Here is a 19,992-nt window from a genome sequence, read left to right as displayed (position 1 = left end):
TCCTCCCCCTCCCTCCCCTCCCTCCCTCCCCCGCGATCTTCGTCGGGCGTCGCCGGATTTACCGCCACGCCCGCCACCTGCTCGCCCGGCCTGCCCCGAGCACCCAGCACCCAGCACCTGCACACGGGGGGCCGCTGCCTCCAATTCTTCAGATACACTCCGGTTTTTAGAAGGATCACGTTTCTTTATTTTAATTATTTTTATCTTATTCTTGGTTCTTTCGGTAAAGTCACGTAGAAGGGAAACAATAAAATAATAAAAAATATAAAACAATAAAATTCTCACGACGTTTCGACTGCAACACAAGCAATCATCATCAGGTGTGAAAACCACGGCAAGAAAATTTGAAAAAAGTGGCGGTTATTTTTAACGTTAGCACCACGAGTCTGAACAAACTGTCAAATCGCTCTCCGTGGTGCTAACGTTAAAAATAACCGCCACTTTTTCAAATTTTCTTGCTGTGGTTTTCACACCTGATGATGATTGCTTGTGTTGCAGTCGAAAAGTCGTGATAATTGTATTGTTTTATATTTTATTATTTTATTGTTTCCCTTCTACGTGACTTTACCGAAAGAACCAAGAATATGACTCCCTGCAGTTACGAAAGCTTTAAATCAAAATTCATTTTTTATCTTGTTATTATTTTGCTTCTGCCCAGCCACAATAAGTGCGCCGCGAGCGAGGCCTCAACTTTGGCACGCGGTGTGCGACCGAACGCGCCGCAGATACTTCTCCCGTGCACCGTATTGCAGGCGTCTGACACGTCTTTTCTGGTGCTCGAGAAAATGTAAAAAAAGAAATGTGTAATCACGCAAACTCCTGCCCTTGAAGTAGCCCAGGTCGCCCGAGCGAAAGAGGCAATGTTTACATCTCCTTGGGGTTGGGTTTCTTTTTCAACACAATTGCCGAGCACAGGCTGTAGGCCCACCTCTCTCGACAGCCGCGAGTTTACACATATCCTGAGCGGAGCATGGTTATAATTTTAGGGGGTCGAGAAAAGCGACGATGGGCAGGGAATTCCACATCGGAGTGGTGCGAGGGAAGAAGCAGGGAGTCCGGTTGGATGGCAAGTTACTAAAACGTTCATTAAAAACGTAGCATATTTGATTTTTTTTAATATGCTTACAAAGTTGAACGAAGATCATGTAATGTGTGTACTTTTAAATTACAGGCACTCGTCCTTTACAGAGGATATACTGTACATGGCGATATGAATATTGTAAATAAATGGGGATAAATGTGGTCACATAAAACATTTCATTTACAAACTGTTGTTGGTAAACTTACAAACTATTATTCTTGGTTCTTTCGGTAAAGTCACGTAGAAGGGAAACAATAAAATAATAAAACTATAAAACAATAAAATTCTCACGACGTTTCGACTGCAACACAAGCAATCATCATCAGGTGTGAAAACCACAGCAAGAAATTTTGAAAAAATTGGCGGTTATTTTTAACGTTAGCACCACGGAGAGCGATTTGGCAGTTTATTCAGATGGACGAGTCCATCTATGTTCGGAAAAGAGGAGGGGGGAGACGAAAATAATGGATGTGGTCTGAAAGCCACCGTAAGCGTGAGCAATCAATTAAGACCCGAAATGGTTTATCAAATCCTTCCAATGATTGCTAAGCCAGAATCCATCTTCTCGGTTGAAATTGTCTCTGTGTTTGTATATGTGGATAGCCTCATGAACGAATCTCTCATGGTGGCCAGATGGCTTTACCGAAAGAACCAAGAATATGAATCCCTGCAGTCACGAAAGCTTTAAATCAAAATGTTACAAACTGTTGTTTGTAAATTTACAAACTGTTGTTTGTAAACTTATAAACTGTTGTTTGTAAATTTACAAACTGTTGTTTGTAAACTTATAAACTGTTGTTTGTAAATTTTAAAAAAATGTGTTCGTATATTTACAATGTACGCTTGCAATTACATTGAGAGACGGAACAAGAAAACACGTGGATTAGAGAATATGCGAAAATAAGTCATTAAAACTGTTCTTAACAAGTGGGATTGTGCAAGACATACCATGACTAGACGACACAACGACGACTGATAGTCAAGAATAGCGACTGAGTGGCAGCCGAGGAATGGAACACATCCGAGAGGTAGTCGACCCATGAGATGGAGTGATGAAATACAGCTCGTGTGCAGGGGCTAAGTGCAGGATCACGAAAGATGGAGCGAGGCCTTCATCCAGCAGTGGATTGATCATGGCTCATTTGGATGATGATGATTCACTACCAAGCCCATGTTCGTACATCTCCCTTGCGATGATGATGATGATGATGATAACGGCGATGTCAGTACCACGGTAACTAACCCGCGCTGGAGGATTATCTCCAGTTGAGCCATTCTGCGCACAATAATTAAGGGGCGCGTGACTTTATTTGAATACGTGTGCTGTTCATTCGCATGTTGAAAAATTAATAAAGCCGCCCCGATGCAAGTCGTCCGTTCAGAATCTCCCCGGCTGCTCGCTTGGCGCGGCCTCTCCCGTGCCCGCCCGTACCATCGCGGAAAGCGCGCAACGTGGACGGATTAATTACTGTGAAGGGTATTTTTTTATCTCATTATACGCTATTATCATATTCGTTTGATTATTCGCTCGCCATGGCTCAACCTTGCAGTGTCAATTACTGCCACGTAACTAATTACTTTCAGTATTTGTTTACAGTTATGCTTAACAAGTCAGGTGTGCGGCTGCACAAGTGATTGGGGCAGCAGCAGCAGCACCTGGAGATATTGCTACCCATGTCTACACAAAAATATAAATTTCAGATTTACATAGCAAGGGAGGCTGCCGCGGTGGTGTAATGGTGATTTGTGATCCAAACGCCGCCGGTTCGAATCCATCTGTGGCGCGAATGATGATGGAGCAGGTTCCTTAAACTCTACCCCCACTCCTGCCCCCATCCACCCACCTAACCCCCCCTTCACCCCACCTCCATCCTCCCAGTGGTATGAATGGATACGCCACAGTGTGGAAGAGTAGGCCGAATACCCGAGAGAGGTGCTCCATCGGAAGCTTCCTCCAGTGGCAGGGCCCTTCCACAAGCAAAGGCATCAGCAGGCAAGTGCAAGGCTGCACCGCGTGCCGTTTAAACGACAGCAGGCGGGCATTTGAACACGAGGGGCGCTTTGGGGCAGGGTCAGAAGGTCTGGGGGGGTTTTCAAAGCTCGCGTCCTTGCAGCCCTTGGCGACATGTGGCGAGCAGGCCGAGAAACAGCAGAGCCACAGCGACTGAAGCTGTGCTCCGAGTTGGGTTCCACATGCCACGGACGCGGCTCTAAACCTTCTGACGACAATTAATTACAGTAATTGGAAGAGACAAATTAACGTTGCTGCTCAATCCCGGCGGAGAGTGGCAGCAGATTAAATATCTCATTTTGGTGATTAAGCCTCTTTGGGATGTGACTTGGGGGACGCGCGATGTGGCAATTTATTTTTCTATCATCGCTAACGGACGCTCATTTCCTAAAATGCTTTGAAAAGATTTCCCTTTAATTCCTTAATGAACCCAGATTCTATCAGCTGAAGTGTTTCTTCCCAGAGGAATGTATTTTTAATGATAAATAGCTTTTGCTAAAAACACCACGAATGAAACACTAATGAACGACGTCAAATGCCCAGCAGTTTGACTGCCATTCCTCGTTCTCGTGGCGAGAGATGGTTCGGGAGCAAGATCTCGCGGAATGTCCAGCAGTGCACGATGCTTCGTGTCGTTGTTATCCCAGTTGGTGAGTACGGCCCAAAGGCCCAAAAATGGCGAGCGGCCAGCAACACCGAGCCTATTGAAGGTGCAATAGGTAAGCGGTGAACAAGGTTTCTAAAAACTTGGAAAGCGAGAGGTCATTCCAAAGTGGAGCAGTGTGTGAGGGAAGAAGTAGAAATGTGAGTATTGTGACCTGCAGTGCGGTGAGTGGGTTGGTAAGTGTGTCGCCTACAGTGTGGTGAGTGGGTTGGGGAATGTGTGACCTGCAGTGTGGTGAGTGCGGGAGTGGGTTGGGGAATGTGTGACCTGCAGTGTGGTGAGTGCGTGAGTGGGTTGGGGAATGTGTGACCTGCAGTGTGGTGAGTGCGGGAGTGGGTTGGTGTGTGACCCGCAGTGTGGTGAGTGCGTGAGTGGGTTGGGGAATGTGTGACCTGCAGTGTGGTGAGTGCGGGAGTGGGTTGGGGAATGTGTGACCTGCAGTGTGGTGAGTGCGGGAGTGGGTTGGTGTGTGACCTGCAGTGTGGTGAGTGCGTGAGTGGGTTGGGGAATGTGTGACCTGCAGTGTGGTGAGTGCGGGAGTGGGTTGGTGTGTGACCCGCAATGTGGTGAGTGCGTGAGTGGGTTGGGGAATGTGTGACCTGCAGTGTGGTGAGTGCGGGAGTGGGTTGGTGTGTGACCTGCAGTGTGGTGAGTGCGTGAGTGGGTTGGTGTGTGACCTGCAGTGTGGTGAGTGGGTTGGTGTGTGACCTGCAGTGTGGTGAGTGCGGGAGTGGGTTGGTGTGTGACCTGCAGTGTGGTGAGTGCGTGAGTGGGTTGGTGTGTGACCTGCAGTGTGGTGAGTGCGTGAGTGGGTTGGTGTGTGACCTGCAGTGTGGTGAGTGCATGAGTGGTTTGGTGGGTTGTAGCAATAGAAGAGTTATAAGGGGCCACAGGGGTGTTGGGGGTTCACAGGGGTGTGGGGGCCACAGGGGTGTTGGGTTCCACAGGGGGGTTAGGGGTTCACAGGGGTGTTGGGGCCACAGGGGTGTTGGGTTCCACAGGGGTGTTGGGGCCACAGGGGTGTTGGGTTCCACAGGAGTGTTGGGGTCACAGGGGTCTTGGGGGTCCACAGGGGTGTTGGGGGCCACAGGGGTGTTGGGGCCACAGGGGTGTTGGGTTCCACAGGGGTGTTGGGGCCACAGGGGTGTTGGGTTCCACAGGAGTGTTGGGGTCACAGGGGTGTTGGGGGTCCACAGGGGTGTTGGGGGTCCACAGGGGTGTTGGGGGCCACAGGGGTGTTGGGGCCACAGGGGTGTTGGGGCCACAGGGGGGTTGGGGGCCACAGGGGTGTGGGGGCCACAGGGGTGTTGGGGGTCCACAGGGGTGTTGGGGTCCTCAGGGGTCTTGGGGGCCACAGGGGGGTTGGGGTCCACAGGGGGGTTGGGGTCCTCAGGGGTGTTGGGGCCACAGGGGTGTTGGGGTCCTCAGGGGTGTTGGAGTCACAGGGGTGTGGGGGTCGCAGGGGTGTTGGGGTCACAAGGGTGTTGGGGGCCACAGGGGTGTTGGGGGCCACAGGGGTGTTGGGGGCCACAGGGGTGCTGGGGTCCTCAGGAGTGTTGGGGGTCCACAGGGGTGTTGGGGGCCACAGTGGGGTTGGGGCCTCAGGGTGTTGGGGGCCACAGGGGTGCTGGGGTCCTCAGAGGTGTTGGGGTCCTCAGGGGTCTTGGGGGCCACAGGGGGGTTGGGGTCCACAGGGGCGTTGGGGTCCTCAGGGGTGTTGGGGTCACAGGGGTGTGGGGGCCGCAGGGGTGTTGGGGACCACAGGGGTGTTGGGGCCACAGGGGTGTTGGGGCCACAGAGGTGTTGGGGCCACAGGGGTGTTGGTGGTCACAGGGGTGTGGGGGCCACAGGGGTGTTGGGGCCACAGGGGTGTTGGGGCCACAGGGGTATTGGGGGTCCACAGGGGTGTTGGGGCCACAGGGGTGTTGGGGCCACAGGGGTATTGGGGGTCCACAGGGGTGTTGGGGCCACAGGGGTGTTGGGGCCGCAGGGGTGTTGGGGTCCACAGGGGTGTTGGGGCCGCAGGGGTGTTGGGGGCCGCAGGGTGACTTAGTTAATTCCTTCCCTGGGACCATGGGATTACTGCTGCCATCAAGATTATAAAAAACGAGAAACTATTTTTTTTAATTACCAGGTAAAGCTCGTGAGCTACACAGCTCTTTTTCAGAAGCGATATGGCCACAATAGATAGCTCAATGAAGTGCTATATCCTGTGGAAATTCACAGAAACAAAATGCTCTAAACGAATGTTTCTAAATAGGGAGGTAAAAACCGGATTACCCGGAGAACAATCCACACGACCAAGGAGAGAGACACGCAAACTCCAAATATACAGCAGGCGTCAGGGTCGGGATTGAACCCACGACCTCATACCAGGCGAGATCGTTAAACAACTTGCCACCCCCCCCCCATGTTTTATCCCGACCGCCAGGGTTTTTAATAACGTGGAGAGTTAATCAGTTCAACTATGGCACAATACAACTATTGAAACGTGAGATAGAAGTAAGCCACGTTTGTACGTCGGCAGGCATTAGCATGTCTCAATAGTTTACCCTCAGCTAAAAACAACTCGCTACTATAATTAAATGTGATCGTGATAGATTAAAAATACAATAAACAAATAAACGTGCAGTTGAAGTGAACACTGAAACACAACTCCAGTTGAAATATTTAAGTGTTGAACTGTAAATACAAGCCGATAGGGGTAACAGGTGATGCATACTAATACACGTATAAATTCAGCCACTGTCAGTGATCGTAAAAACATCCGCATCAGTTTTTCAGTAAACATTACGCTGACTTACGGCGTAATAACATCCGCTGTAAGAACGCTGATTTGCGGCATGTGTGGCCCAACCTCAAATTGAAAGGCTTTGGCCCGGCTCGCCGGCCCAGGGTCAGAGACGGCACCGCGGCAGCAGCCTCCTGGGCTTGGCACGGTCGCCAGGGCTTGTGCCACAACCTCCGACCGGCTTGACCCACGACGGCTTCCCGCTTACGTCACTCGACGGTGGCGTTGTTCCACGAGCCCTGATAAAAGGTGGCAACCGGGCAGCCCTGCATTGTGTTGCTTAAACCACTGCGGGCGGAAGGGCTGTCACTAGAAGGAGCCCCTCTAGGCGGTAACTGGCCTACTCTTCCTCGCTGTCTTGGAAGAGGTTGCAGTACGCATACTTTTACCCCATCACACATGGCCTGCCAATGAGCCTGGTGCAGGGAAAGAAATTCCCCCCTCCCTCCCTCGTCTAATTTCCCCATCCTTCTTCGTCGACTTGAGCCTGGGCCCCTCCAGCCTGCGTGAGCCCCGGCGCAGTTGCACCGCCTGTACACTCTACAGCTACGCCACCGTCACTCAAACCACCCGTGGGCGATTGGCCAACATCATGAGGAACAGCGTGTTTATCCATGGCTCAGATAAACGTATTAATTGTTTCTGTCGGAGGGTTCTTTTCTGGACTAAATTTACTTTTTTTTAATAAACAGAGTTGTAAAATTATCATTAAACTTCCTTGTTAGGAAATTGTTTGTTGACATTTATTACCCTGGGAGGAAAACAAAAAATCCAATTACTCACCTAGAGTTTTTGAATTTTCAAGTTTGTTCATTTAATCGCAAACAATTAGAGATTGTGAATTTGTGCTTTACAGAGGCTCCTGTAACACCAAGACAGACAAAAATAACTGAACAATGTATGGGAGATGACTCGGTGGTGCAACGGCTAACTTGCCACGCTATGAACCTGGCACAGCTGCAGTTGTATTTCCAGTCGTGGGTAACACGGGTGGCGAGTGACGTCCAATCGGCCCCTGGCTGCACTGACCAGCATGGTGAAGTATGCGCCTGATAATCCTCACAACCCACACCGTGTGGAGGTCTTCATCCAGCAGCGGACTGACCAAGGGCTTCACATTTACAGAAAGATCTAAATATACCCAACTAATTTACAATTACTCTGAAACTTTATTCTCATCAACTGAAAGCGATGGCTCCAAATCCTTGTGGAGAAAAGTGTTAGAAGATTAATGTGACTACTTTGATTGGTGGGAGATGTGTAGGGGCTTTGAAATAAAACGCTGTTTTCTCGATAACTAATCCAAATTATTTTAGTAGGGCATCTATAAATGGATCACTCTGTATTATTACTACTATATAAAAGGGAAATTTGTGTCTGTTCGAAATGTTTAGCATACTTTCCAACATGCAACAAACTTGAAATTTGGCATGTGGGTAGCTTCCAGACTGTACACAATGGAAAAGAATAAAAATAGACTTTTGTATTTGGGGGGGGGGGGTGCAATAATGGATATATTTTGCATGGCACGTGAGTGATGACGTCACATCCGTGATGTCACCCGCATGCGGAAGCGTCACGCAGTGTGCCTACTGACGTCACGCACCCCCCCCCCCCCCCAACGCTCCGCGTAGGCCGTGTATTAATCCAAAACAAGAATCCAAGTCTCGGGCGAAGCCGGGCAGTAAAGCTAGTTACTTCTATAATGAGCCAATAATGTCTGTGTGTAACGTGCGTGACGTCACTTCACATGCCACACCTCCCCCCCGTCATTAATATTCATGAGCGGGTGGATTTTTACACTTACGCACAAGGTCGAGCGGAAATACAATTTTTTTCGCAAATTCGCTTTCAGTTTGACGTTTCTTTATTGAAAGCGAATCTAATAAATTCTACGCAGCAACAAAATGGATTTGGTGTCTTAATTTATTTCTTCAGCACTTGAGACTAAAGGCAAGTCTAATTTATGCTGCTACATTAAGGTGAAATAGACATTTCTCGGTGATTTTCCAGATATTTTATCGAATTCCAATTTATTTCAACCCCAGCGACCGAAAGCAGAAGAGAATAGAGTATCAGAGCAGTGAATTTGAACAAATTGAAGGTCAGTTATATACAGTGCTACAGTGACATCAAGTGAAGTGTTTTATGACATAGTTTAGTGTAAGATTCACTGCCAATAAATTTACACAAGATACAATTATACTCCGCTAAAAATTTTCTGTAAATATTACAGCTTCCGTCCTAGGATGGGTAAACAAGCTAGTAAAGTATATATTACAATGAAAAACAGCTTTTCTATGCTTACTTTGACGTAAGCCACTCACTGTGTGGCGAGAGGAAAATCTCAACACGTGGCCCGACCCAGAAAACAAGACTTAGATTGTGAAATATTCTCATGCTGATAATACTAAGATGTATTTATCCAGGAGAGTCACACTTGGTCTTAGGCCTCTCTTTCAAGACGGTCCTGCTGCCGCTACATGGAGTTTTTATTTGAAGCTGTTTTCAGCCAATAATTGGCGAGTGTTTATGATACACATGGGAGGAAACGGGAGCACCCGGAGACAACCCACATACGTGAGGGGACAACGCTCTATCCCCCGTACGGATGGACACAGTTGGAGATTAGTTCACTTTCTGTACTCCTCGACGTCCACGGGAAGGGAGGTTCACAGCATCTGTTGGGTGGTCCACCAACTCGTGTTCGTGCCTCCAACGCTGGGTCACAAGGGTCTCTTCGCACCTCGGAGGTGGCAACCATCAGACAGGGAGCCTCATCAGAGTGGTGAGCTCCACTCGTGAATCCACGAGTGCCTCCCACGTGCACCCCCCCTCCCCTTTACCCCCCCCCCCCTGCTAACGAGCACCGCCTGCTGAAAACGAGATTTAATTTTCACATTATTTTTTATATTAAATATCATGTGAAACATAAAGTGGCTTACTGTATTTCTAATATTGGGACTGTCACAGAGCCACAGAAATGCCATTTTATCGAGACAAAGTAAAATTTGAAAATAATTAAATTATGAATGCTATAATTACGACCCAGCTAGATCAGCATTGTTGCTCGGAGCTCACCGTTAATGAGCGAATATATTCCGGGAGAATTCACTCTTCCAGACGCTTTTGTTATGGAATGAACAATAATGCCCTCTATTGACCCAGCAGGGCCTCACCGAGTCTCAAGGCTCTTTGTCACGAGGGTCCCGCTACAATGGGGGTACGGAGACCGTGGTCACAATCCCACAATCGCACGGTCCGCAGCCCATCATTTATCTCCTCTCCCATCCTCAAACTCGCTCAGTCGCCTCCTTCTGACTCTTATATCACTACCACCATGGTAACGGAGCTCCACTCAGCGATTTCTCGTCATGTGTTGAGAACTCGGTCCTACCAGACTGACCGTTTCATTTCTTCCACACCGTATTCAACCACCGCCACACCGCAGGTCACAACAATTCTCTCTCTGCTCCTTCCCTCACATCGCTTCACTTTGCAACGCCCTCGTCTTCCCTTCCCCCACCTCGCCCCCCCCCCCCCCCCACCGAGTTCTAACAACCACGCTCATCTCGAGAACCATTCGCACTCTGCCACGTGCTCCGGTCGAACCGCGCGCTGTTCGGCAAAAAGTCCCGACGCTTCCTCTCCACGCGCCGTGAGCTCAATTCGCCGAAGCGAAGCGACCCTCGTCTGCGACATTACACCTTCAACGGTGCTGTTTGTTGCTGACCGGCGGCACCCCGTGCGCCGCCACTGCGAAGCAGCACTTCGAGGGCGGAGCGACTGGCGGCTGCGAGGGCCGAGTCACTTCAGCGGCGGACAGCGCAGATGAGAGGACAATAAAGATCACTTCACAAGCCCTCACAGGCAAAGCCCTTCACATCTATGGACAGGCACGCTCGTATAGGCACGCACGCACGCACGACGCATGCAAACGCACAGGAAGAAAAGCAAGCGATCCACGTGTTTCTATTAGCGAGCACCTAGCAGGCCAGCATGGCACGAGGGGGTGGGTGGGTTTGTGGGTGGCCAGCACCACTCGCCAATCTGGATGTTCACACACCGTACCAGGTAATCATGTGAGGCTAAGTCCACCTAAAGAACGCCCAGGACCAGATTAGATATTCGTCACCGACGTTGGTCATGAGCTGGAATCGAACTCGGGCCGCCGAGTTCGAAGCACAGCGCGCTAATTACTCCACCACCGCTCCCCACGACACACACAAGCACGCGTGCATGCACAAATGCACGCTTCACAAACTTGGAGAAGCTCCCAGCTGCAGAAGCTCTCAGCACGCAGAGTGAAACGTCGGACACCGTGCCAAACAACGCTTGGTAGGGCCCGAACATGCGTCGGATAGCGACGTGACGTGTCGCCACCGGGAGACGGGCGGGAGGCGACTGGCCACGTGGACACAGATGAGAGGTCACCACTCGAGAGAGGCGCATTCCCAGCTTTTAGTGATAAACCTGGCCACAAAGAATTCCACGCTTCCGAAGGTGAATTTAAATCACAGCGTAAAAATGTGTTCCAAAACAGATAAAATGTTTGAAGAGAACAGCAAATTGGTGCGATTATTTTATTCTGCAGCTCTCCGTGAAATTGAACGGCGGAACAAAAAAATCATCTATTGAATGCGAAACGCTGCAGCATGCGCATGGCGGCAGATGACAAAACGCAAGACGCTCTAAAATTCCAATTTGTAACACGAAGACCGGGAGATAAAGCCGCCGTTTCCCCTTGCGGGCGGCTCCTGGAACAGGGAATACATTAAGACAAAAGGAAACGCTGCGATATCTTCACGGGGGAGTGCCGGCTTCAAGAACAGGCTGCGCAATGCGTTTGTTGCGCCCGGCGGCATGTGGATACTCTGGTCTCCAACAGGCCTGAGCGGTGCTGCTGCATTTTTTAACGCAACTGGAGTCCATGCGTCATTGACATACCTGTCTGAGCGCCCCCTCCCCATTCCCCGCTCCCCACCTCAAGACCAAACACCTCCCCTACCTCATTCATCGTGCACCGCTCTGGGAGGCGAGTGCACGGAGGAAAGGAATTCTCTTCGTTTCTCTCTCGCAGCTGTTAAAGCATTCCACGGTCACCTGACCGAGGGTGCTGAAATATCTCCCGTGTGACGCACGCGTTCCTCTCGTCGCGACGTTATACACAGCGTGCGGCTCCACTTGAGAAGGCACAAGAAATCCGGAGCATGTCACGTGAACAAGATGAAGAATATTATATCACAATACCAAGCATAGGGCAGAATTGCATTTTAAATAATCGTCGTGAGTGGTGGGAGATTTAAGAACCTTACAACAGATGTTTCAATTGCCTTGCTTGGAGATAGAATCGAACTGGTGTCAGAACCAAGATGCCATTATGGCAGCTTCCCTAACTCTTTATACTACAAAACTATTTACAATGGCAATTCTAAAAATAATAAAGTCTCCCACTGCTCCTCACAATGTACCATTGTAGTTAAAGATACAAATGCAGAATTAATGGCACGCGTGTTGTCCAATAGAAAGATAATCATGGCACACACGCAGATCCCCCGTATCGCCTTAACAGACGGTTGGGACAAGCGTTGTTAGCGAGCAAAACTAACACGGAACATGAAAGGGTGGCGTGACCAGCAACACAGCTGGCCACCTCTATCTTCCCAGTGATGATGTTAAGACCGAGCCGACCTAGGGGAGGCCCAGGACCAGTTCGGATATTCCTCATCTATGTTGGCGTTGAGCGGGAATTGAACTCGGGTAGAAAGGGCTTGTAGGGCATTCTGCTAGCCACGACCACGCCCCCACGCACACGCACGCATGAGCGTGGACACAAAAGTGCTGCTCGCGCACACTCTGTGCGCATGAGACTTCACACACCGCGCAGACAAAGCTCTCGTGTTTGTGCAGGAACAGGAAGGCACCAGGCCATGCTAAATGTTTGTCGTTGCACTTCCCTGCAGACGAGGGCCCCCCCTGTGCGGACGCCGACCCAGAGCATCGCACAGCCGCCCACGGAGTGTCTGGCACCCGATGGCCGAGCGTGCACTACACGCAGGCCACTGGCGCGTTCGCCAGACCCTACACTTTTTTTATTACCAATCGACGAGCGAAGAATTCCTTAGGGTAACTGGTCAGGACAAATTTATTATAAATTCAATGTAGAAAGAAGAATTTTGGTTTCGAAATAAGTCGAAATGATAGCTTTCAGAATAGAGATTAAATGAAAATGACAGGGCTCACCGATGATGATGCTGTCAAAGCAAAGACGATTAACTGGAATTGGGCAGCACTCGTCATGAGAAAACCTGACGAGCGATGAGAGAGAAAACGAACTCTATCGGAGCGGAGACCGAGAGAGGGGAGGAGAAGCAGAGGGAGACAGCGGAAGAGACGAAAGCAGCAGTGGCAGCAGCAGCGAGACGACATCACAGAGGTCGGAGGTCACGACCAGACAGGAGCGGCTGGGGAAAGGGGAATGTGGGAGGCCTTTGCCCAGCGGCGGGGAGTTACAAATTGACAAAAACAATTGCAACGACAACAATAACAACATCAACAACAACATTTAACAGAGACAAGGTGAGTGGCCCTCAAACGTCCTTCTGAAAATGAAAATAATGGGAACCAAAACATTGTGTACTCATTGTTGGGGAGTCGCTTGCCACTTTACTTTCAATTCAGTACATATGTACCAGAGCCAAGCTTAGCCTGTAGGACAGGGGTCGGGAACCTTTTTGACTAAGAGAGCCATGAAAGCAAAAAATTTGGAAATTTATTTCAGTGAGAGCCATATAATATATTTTAAAAGTGAATTCAACTAAATGTCAGTATAATAAGCCTCTGAATTTATTCTTTTAAATAATGTTGTTATAACACTCACCATTAATGCGACTTCTGGTGCTGCATGGATTTGCTGATGTCTTTGTAGTCGGGTTGGTACTTGGTGAGGTTAAGCTTCATGCAAGCGTTGAGGCTTTCATCCGTTAAACGTGATCGTAGGTTGGACTTGATGTTTTTAAGATGTGAGAATGACTGCTCACATGCATACGTAGATCCAAACATGGTCAATACAGCAATACTCACACGCTGCAGTGTGTGGTATGTGACAGGAAGCGCGTTCCAAGTTTTGAGAATCAGCTGGTCTTCGGGTTGGAGTTTTTTCATTTCTGTCCACATGTGCTTGCTCGCCAACTCCGCTTTCTGTCGTGTGATTCTTTCCAAATCTTCATTCAGTGACTTGAACTTATTCACCCACATGTCTGAGGCCTTCAGGTCAGCCACTTCTGCTTCAAAATCTCTGACGGAGACACCAGGGATGTAATTCAGGTCGGCTGTGTTCAGTGAACACTCGTTTGGATGGGTGATGAACTTAAAAAGACGAGTGTGCTCACGAAATTCTCCAAAGCGTGCTTTGAAGGACTGTAGGAGACTGGATGTGCAGCCAGCTAGCTGGTGGAGATCAAGGTTTTGAATGGGCTCACTTGCTGTGCATGCATCTTTAAATTGGCTCAGTTTTTCAAAATGTAGTAAACGACCTGTTTCAAGATCCGTGATGAAAAGCTCCAGCTTGTTTTCAAAAGCAAATACAGCTTGTTGAAGGGATAACACTGTATTTCCAATGCCTTGCATTTTCACGTTGAGCTGGTTCAAATGTTCAGTCAGATCTACGAGATAGTAAAACTTGAGGAGCCACTCGGTGTCGGCTAGCTCAGGATGCCCGACGCCTTTCATTTCAAGGAAAGTCCGGATTTCGTTCAGGCAAGCCGCAAAACGGCTAAACACCTTCCCTCTTGACAACCAACGCACATTGCTGTGCAAAAGCAGACCAGGATAGTTATTTACAACTTCATCCAGCAGTGTTTTAAACTGGCGATCATTTAAGGCTCGGGCAACAATAAAGTTGATCACACGAATGACCAGCGACATCACTTCGCCAAACTGCCTGTCACACATCTGAGCACAAAGTGCCTCCTGGTGTATAATGCAATGGAAACTTAGGATGGGTCTATTTTCATGTTCACGGAGAAGCGCCACAAATCCTTTGTTTTTCCCCACCATACACGGAGCACCATCAGTACACACTGAGAGAAGTTTATCCATAGGTAGACTTTTTTCTTGAGCAAACTCCATGAAAGACTTGAATAAATCCTCACCTCTTGTGGACCCTTTTAATGGCAGAACAGCAAGACTTTCTTCGCGCAGTGTGTCACCAACAGCATATCTTGCAATCACGCTGAACTGCGACAAATGGCTCACGTCTGTTGACTCATCCAAAGCCAGAGAAAAGAACGGCGCTGCATTTATGTCCTTCACTTGCGTTTCCTCCACTTTGTTTGCCATCACGATGGTACGATCATGAACAGTTCTTGCCGACAGAGGCATGTCTTGTATCCGTTTGATTATCTTGTCTTTGTTCGGAAGATCATCAAAAAGTTCATTGGCTACATCCAGCATGAACGTTTTAGCATACTCGCCATCTGTGAATGGTTTTCCGTTCCTCACTATTGCTAAAGAACCAGCAAAGCTAGCCGAATTATAGTCACCTTGCCGGGTCCATATGCGGAGTTGCTGCTGGCTAGCTTGCACCCTGCTCAGAAGCTCTTGGCACGCTTTCTTTCTGCTGTCTCCCGCAGGGTATTTTGATGCTGTAGGACATACAAGTGAAGCAGTCACTAAAAATCCCCTGCTGGAGGGGTTCGTGTGACTAGGACTAATATAATTTCAGTGGCGAGTCCCGGTATCACCTGCTGATTATTAAACCATGTTCTCAAGGTAATGCACAAAACAGCTGCCTTGTTGGATCTCGGAAGCTTAGCGAAGTCGAGCGTGGTTAGTCCTTGGATGGGAGACTCTGGAAACAGCGGGCATTGTAGGCTTAGGCTCAGAGGTGGCAAGAAAAAAATCAGTTGAGCGATCCATCTGTGCAGAGCGTTGGGTGTTACATAGCTTGGAAGCACAGTGGTAACACGTGTGCCTCAAAGCAAGAAATAACTGGGTTATATTCCTCACTTGGGCACCTATCTATCTACGTATGTTCTCCCCCTGTTATGCATGGGTTTGCTTCAGGTTGTCTGGTTTCCTAGCATAGCTAATGTCATTGGTGTTGGTCAACAATGTAGCAGGACTCTTCTGAATAAGAGTCTTCGGATTCAGCGAGGCTCTCCTGCTTAAGGGGCCGACATATTTCTCATAGTTCTCTCGCCTCTTTCATTTTTCTCGCGACAAAAACAAAAGCCCCTTTCTGGGAGGCAAGAACGGAAATGTCACGGAACGGCTCTCAGTGGCTCAGGGCACCTGCAGGCCAAGCGCAGCGTGGCGTGGACTGGCGTAATCAGTTCCCAACGTAACAAAGAATAAACAAATATCACACCACGCAGAAACACGACAAACTCACTCGCCACCGCAGCTGCGGGCTGCAGTAAGAAAAGTTAAACGGCACCTGGGAATTTTACATCAGTAGAGGCAGGCTGATCGTCCACATGTGGAGCTTTCTTTTATTTCTTTGTTATTTTTATTTTTTTCTTTCTCTTGGTCACGGCTGCTGAGCACAGGGCCCAAAGGGTCCAGAAATGCCAAGCGGCCAGCAACAAGCATTGCTAGTCTCTTCTGGCCGGGGCATCTCTACACAGACTCGATCGCCCGCAGTCGGCCACGAACGCCACTGTGAAGTCCACCTGCAGCAGTCAGAGGCTTGACCACATCATGCGTCTACATTGGTTTGGGGCAGAGTTCAATCTTTGGCTGCCCACCTACAAGGCGCTGCACAGGGGGGCGGGTGGGAGGCCGCCCCCCACTATCTAGCAGACCGCTTGCGTATCAGTGTCCACCAATGAGCCCACACATCTTCTGGGGTCTCCTGCGCCTTCCGGCTGATTTGGTCATAGCCAGGCTTAAGAATAATCTAAGTCAATCACAAAATTAAATAAAAGTGTCATTGTATTGTGGTACAAAGCCAGAAATTTGTGCCATCAGCCCCCACCCCCTCCCTCCTTCCTCTCCGCCCCCTCGCTAATACCCACATTTACACCCACTTTCAGACTCACATTTACACCCACCTTCACACCCACATTTACACCCACCTTCAGCCCACACCTGCCCAGCCGCCCAGCTGTAGAGCAACTGCACCAGCGCCCATGCCAACCACGCCACACCACCGCGCCAGTCCCTACCCCCCCCCGCCCACCAAACAACCAGCGACTCTGCAACCCCCAGTCAGCTCACCCGGTGCCCTCCCAGTGACGATTTGCCACTTCTACCTGTCCCTGGACAAATGGATCCACGCACAGGCCGTGCTGAACTCCTTCCGTGGCGAACCTCGCGAGGGTCTCTGTCTCCCCCACACCGGTGCCCATAGCCCAGCGCCAGTGGAACTCCGACCCATAGGCCCCGGAACAGTTGCACTGCCTGCACACTGCCTGCACTCTGCCTGCACACTGCCTGCGCCCTGCCTGCACTCTGCCTGCACTCTGCCTGCACACTGCCTGCACTCTGCCTGCACACTGCCTGCACTCTGCCTGCGCACTGCCTGCGCACTGCCTGCACTCTGACTGCACTCTGCCTGCACACTGCCTGCACTCTGCCTGCACACTGCCTGCACACTGCCTGCACTCTGCCTGCCCTCCACCTGCACTCTGCCTGCACTCCGCCTGCACTCCGCCTGCACTCCACCTGCACTCTGCCTGCACACTGCCTGCACTCTGCCTGCACACTGCCTGCGCACTGCCTGCGCTCTGCCTGCACACTGCCTGCACACTGCCTGCACACTGCCTGCACTCTGCCTGCACACTGCCTGCGCAATGCCTGCGCACTGCCTGCACACTGCCTGCGCACTGCCTGCACACTGCCTGCACACTGCCTGCACTCTGCCTGCACACTGCCTGCACTCTGCCTGCACTCCGCCTGCACACTGCCTGCACACTGCCTGCACTCTGCCTGCACACTGCCTGCGCACTGCCTGTGCACTGCCTGCACACTGCCTGCGCACTGCCTGCACACTGCCTGCACGCTGCCTGCACTCCGCCTGCACACTGCCTGCACTCTGCCTGCACTCCGCCTGCACTCCGCCTGCACACTGCCTGCACACTGCCTGCACTCTGCCTGCACACTGCCTGCACTCTGCCTGCACTCTGCCTGCACTCCGCCTGCACACTGCCTGCACACTGCCTGCACTCTGCCTGCACACTGCCTGCACTCTGCCTGCACTCTGCCTGCACTCTGCCTGCACTCCACCTGCACTCTGCCTGCACACTGCCTGCGCACTGCCTGCACTCTGCCAGCACTCTGCCTGCACTCCACCTGCACACTGCCTGCGCACTGCCTGCGCACTGCTTGCACACTGCCTGCACTCTGCCTGCACTCTGCCTGCACTCTGCCTGCACTCTGCCTGCACGCTGCCTGCACTCTGCCTGCACACTGCCCGCGCACTGCCTGCACACTGCCTGCACTCCGCCTGCACTCTGCCTGCGCACTGCCTGCACACTGCCTGCACACTGCCTGCACACTCGAGTGCTACGCTAGTGTCGTCGACAGTCAGAAGAGTCAACTCGGCGAGAGCTAGGGGTTGCCACCTGTCCTGGTTTTTTCCAGGATCGTCCTCTCTCTGAAGTGGCTCTCCTGGGAAATCTGTTTGTCTTCCCCAGGTCATGAAAAGTCCCCGTTTTTGTCAGTTGTCTAATAATGCACCGCACGAGACAACACATTCACGTGTTTTTCTCCCCTCTTGCAGTATTGTGAGATATTCTTCCGCACGTGACGTGCCCCAGATATTTTGTTTCACCGAATTATGGGAACGAACTGGCCTGCCGCAATAGCAGAAATTTACAAGCGACACGTTCCTCCGAACTCCCCACGCACACAACGCAACGCCCAGAGGAAATAACATTGAGAGCGGGGGAGATGTCACGACTGCCTCTGCCAGCTCCTCCCAGATGTGGGTGTGAGGGTTGAAACCCACGACATCGTCCAACAGCCAGCCACGATAGGTTTGTCAGTTGCCTCAAAGCGCACCGCTCAAGACAAAGCACGTTCATGTCGTTGAGATGTTATTCTTCCAGTTTTTTCCACGATAAGTCCCGTAATTTTTAGTTTGTACAGCTCAGGAAGTGGCGACCCTATTGAGCGGTGGCGATCGGAGAAAACGTGCCAAGGGCTCTCAATCCCTGAGCCTGCCACCACTCATAATTGAACTGCTTTTCATCGGTAAATCAAGCACCCTGCGGTACCAAGTTAATAACCTTTACCTGATCAGGGGCCTCCTCAACGAGCCTCGCCTAGGCATTGCCCGTGGGAAGCCACGGCCCACGGCGCGCTTACAAACACCGCCAATCTGTTGAATGCAGCGTGGATGTATTTGTATATTTACATATTGTCGTTAAATATTTTGGGCACCAACCAATTGTTCTATTGTTTGTTTTAAATTGATTATTTTATACCACTGCACCCATTCCACATCGCTAAAACACCACTGCATCCATTCCACATCGCTAAAACACCACTGCATCCATTCTACATCGCTAAAACACCACTGCATCCATTCTACATCGCTAAAACACCACTGCATCCATTCTACATCGATAAAACACCACTGCATACATTCCGCATCGCTAAAACAACTTTGGCTCATGGCACAACATTAATTGTGCCATGAGCCAAAGTATGAGAATTTGCATAAATGGCCCATCTGTTAGTGGAGGAGCCTGAAGAATGTGAATTCCATCTCCCTGTGTGGACGTCGTTTGTTTATTTTTAAATGGCTTGCAAATGTAACGGTTCCAGAATTGTTTGTGACTAAGTAATTACATGTTCACGTTCCTGCTGATGGAAGGGCCTTTACTGAAACAACTCAGGAGAGCCCCTCCAGAGGGTACTTGGCCTACTCTCCCACACTGCTCTGATGTCTTGGAAGAGGTGGGTGTACCCACACTTTACCCCACTGCCCACGCCTTGCCGATCGGCTAACTGTGGTGTATCCACCTATACTGCTGGGTTCACAGAGGCGGGGAGATGCAAGATACTTGCACAATCCTGTCAACTGCCGCGCCGAGAGATAGGATCTGATTTCCAGTCCAGCTTGCTGACCATTGCACTGCGGCAGCGTGGGGCTGCCACCTCCGAGAGACAAACAGAGCAAAGCAAAGGCATTGCTCTGTTAGCCCAGTGTCACTGGCCTGAGTGGCTGCAATGACACCGTGACGCAATGGCACCGTGACACAATGGGACCGTGACACAATGGCACCGTGACACAATGGCACGGTGACACAATGGGACCGTGACGCAATGGCCCCCACCCCTCACCTGCCGGGGCCTCCAGACCGGGAATGGAGTCCATCTCGTGGGTGGGAACCTCTTCCCAATCAAAGTCATCCTCGGGATCCTGGTGGAATCCGCAGGCGGGGAAGGTCACGCCGATTGTGCAGCCGCCTGTGCTCGCCGATGAAAAAGAGGGA

At 50.5% G+C, this 19,992-nt stretch overlaps 1 protein-coding gene across 7 annotated transcripts in view; it reads right to left on the bottom strand.

The window, feature by feature from the left end:
• The window catches only part of LOC116945127 (receptor-type tyrosine-protein phosphatase kappa-like), a 249,301-nt gene that overhangs the window by 163,021 nt on the left and 66,288 nt on the right, over positions 1-19,992 (bottom strand). For all 7 annotated transcript variants that reach the window (XM_032959269.2, XM_032959268.2, XM_032959279.2 and 4 more), the window contains one exon: positions 19,841-19,966. In XM_032959269.2, coding sequence (XP_032815160.2) covers positions 19,841-19,966 — 126 coding nt within the window. The remainder of the gene's footprint in view (positions 1-19,840; positions 19,967-19,992) is intronic.

The sequence above is a fragment of the Petromyzon marinus genome, chromosome 23 (genome assembly GCF_048934315.1).
Source record: "Petromyzon marinus isolate PM22_M1 ecotype Great Lakes invasive population chromosome 23, UKy_Petmar_22M1.pri1.0, whole genome shotgun sequence".
Taxonomy (NCBI): Eukaryota; Metazoa; Chordata; class Hyperoartia; order Petromyzontiformes; family Petromyzontidae; genus Petromyzon; species Petromyzon marinus.
This window is presented reverse-complemented; position numbering and strand designations above follow the sequence as displayed.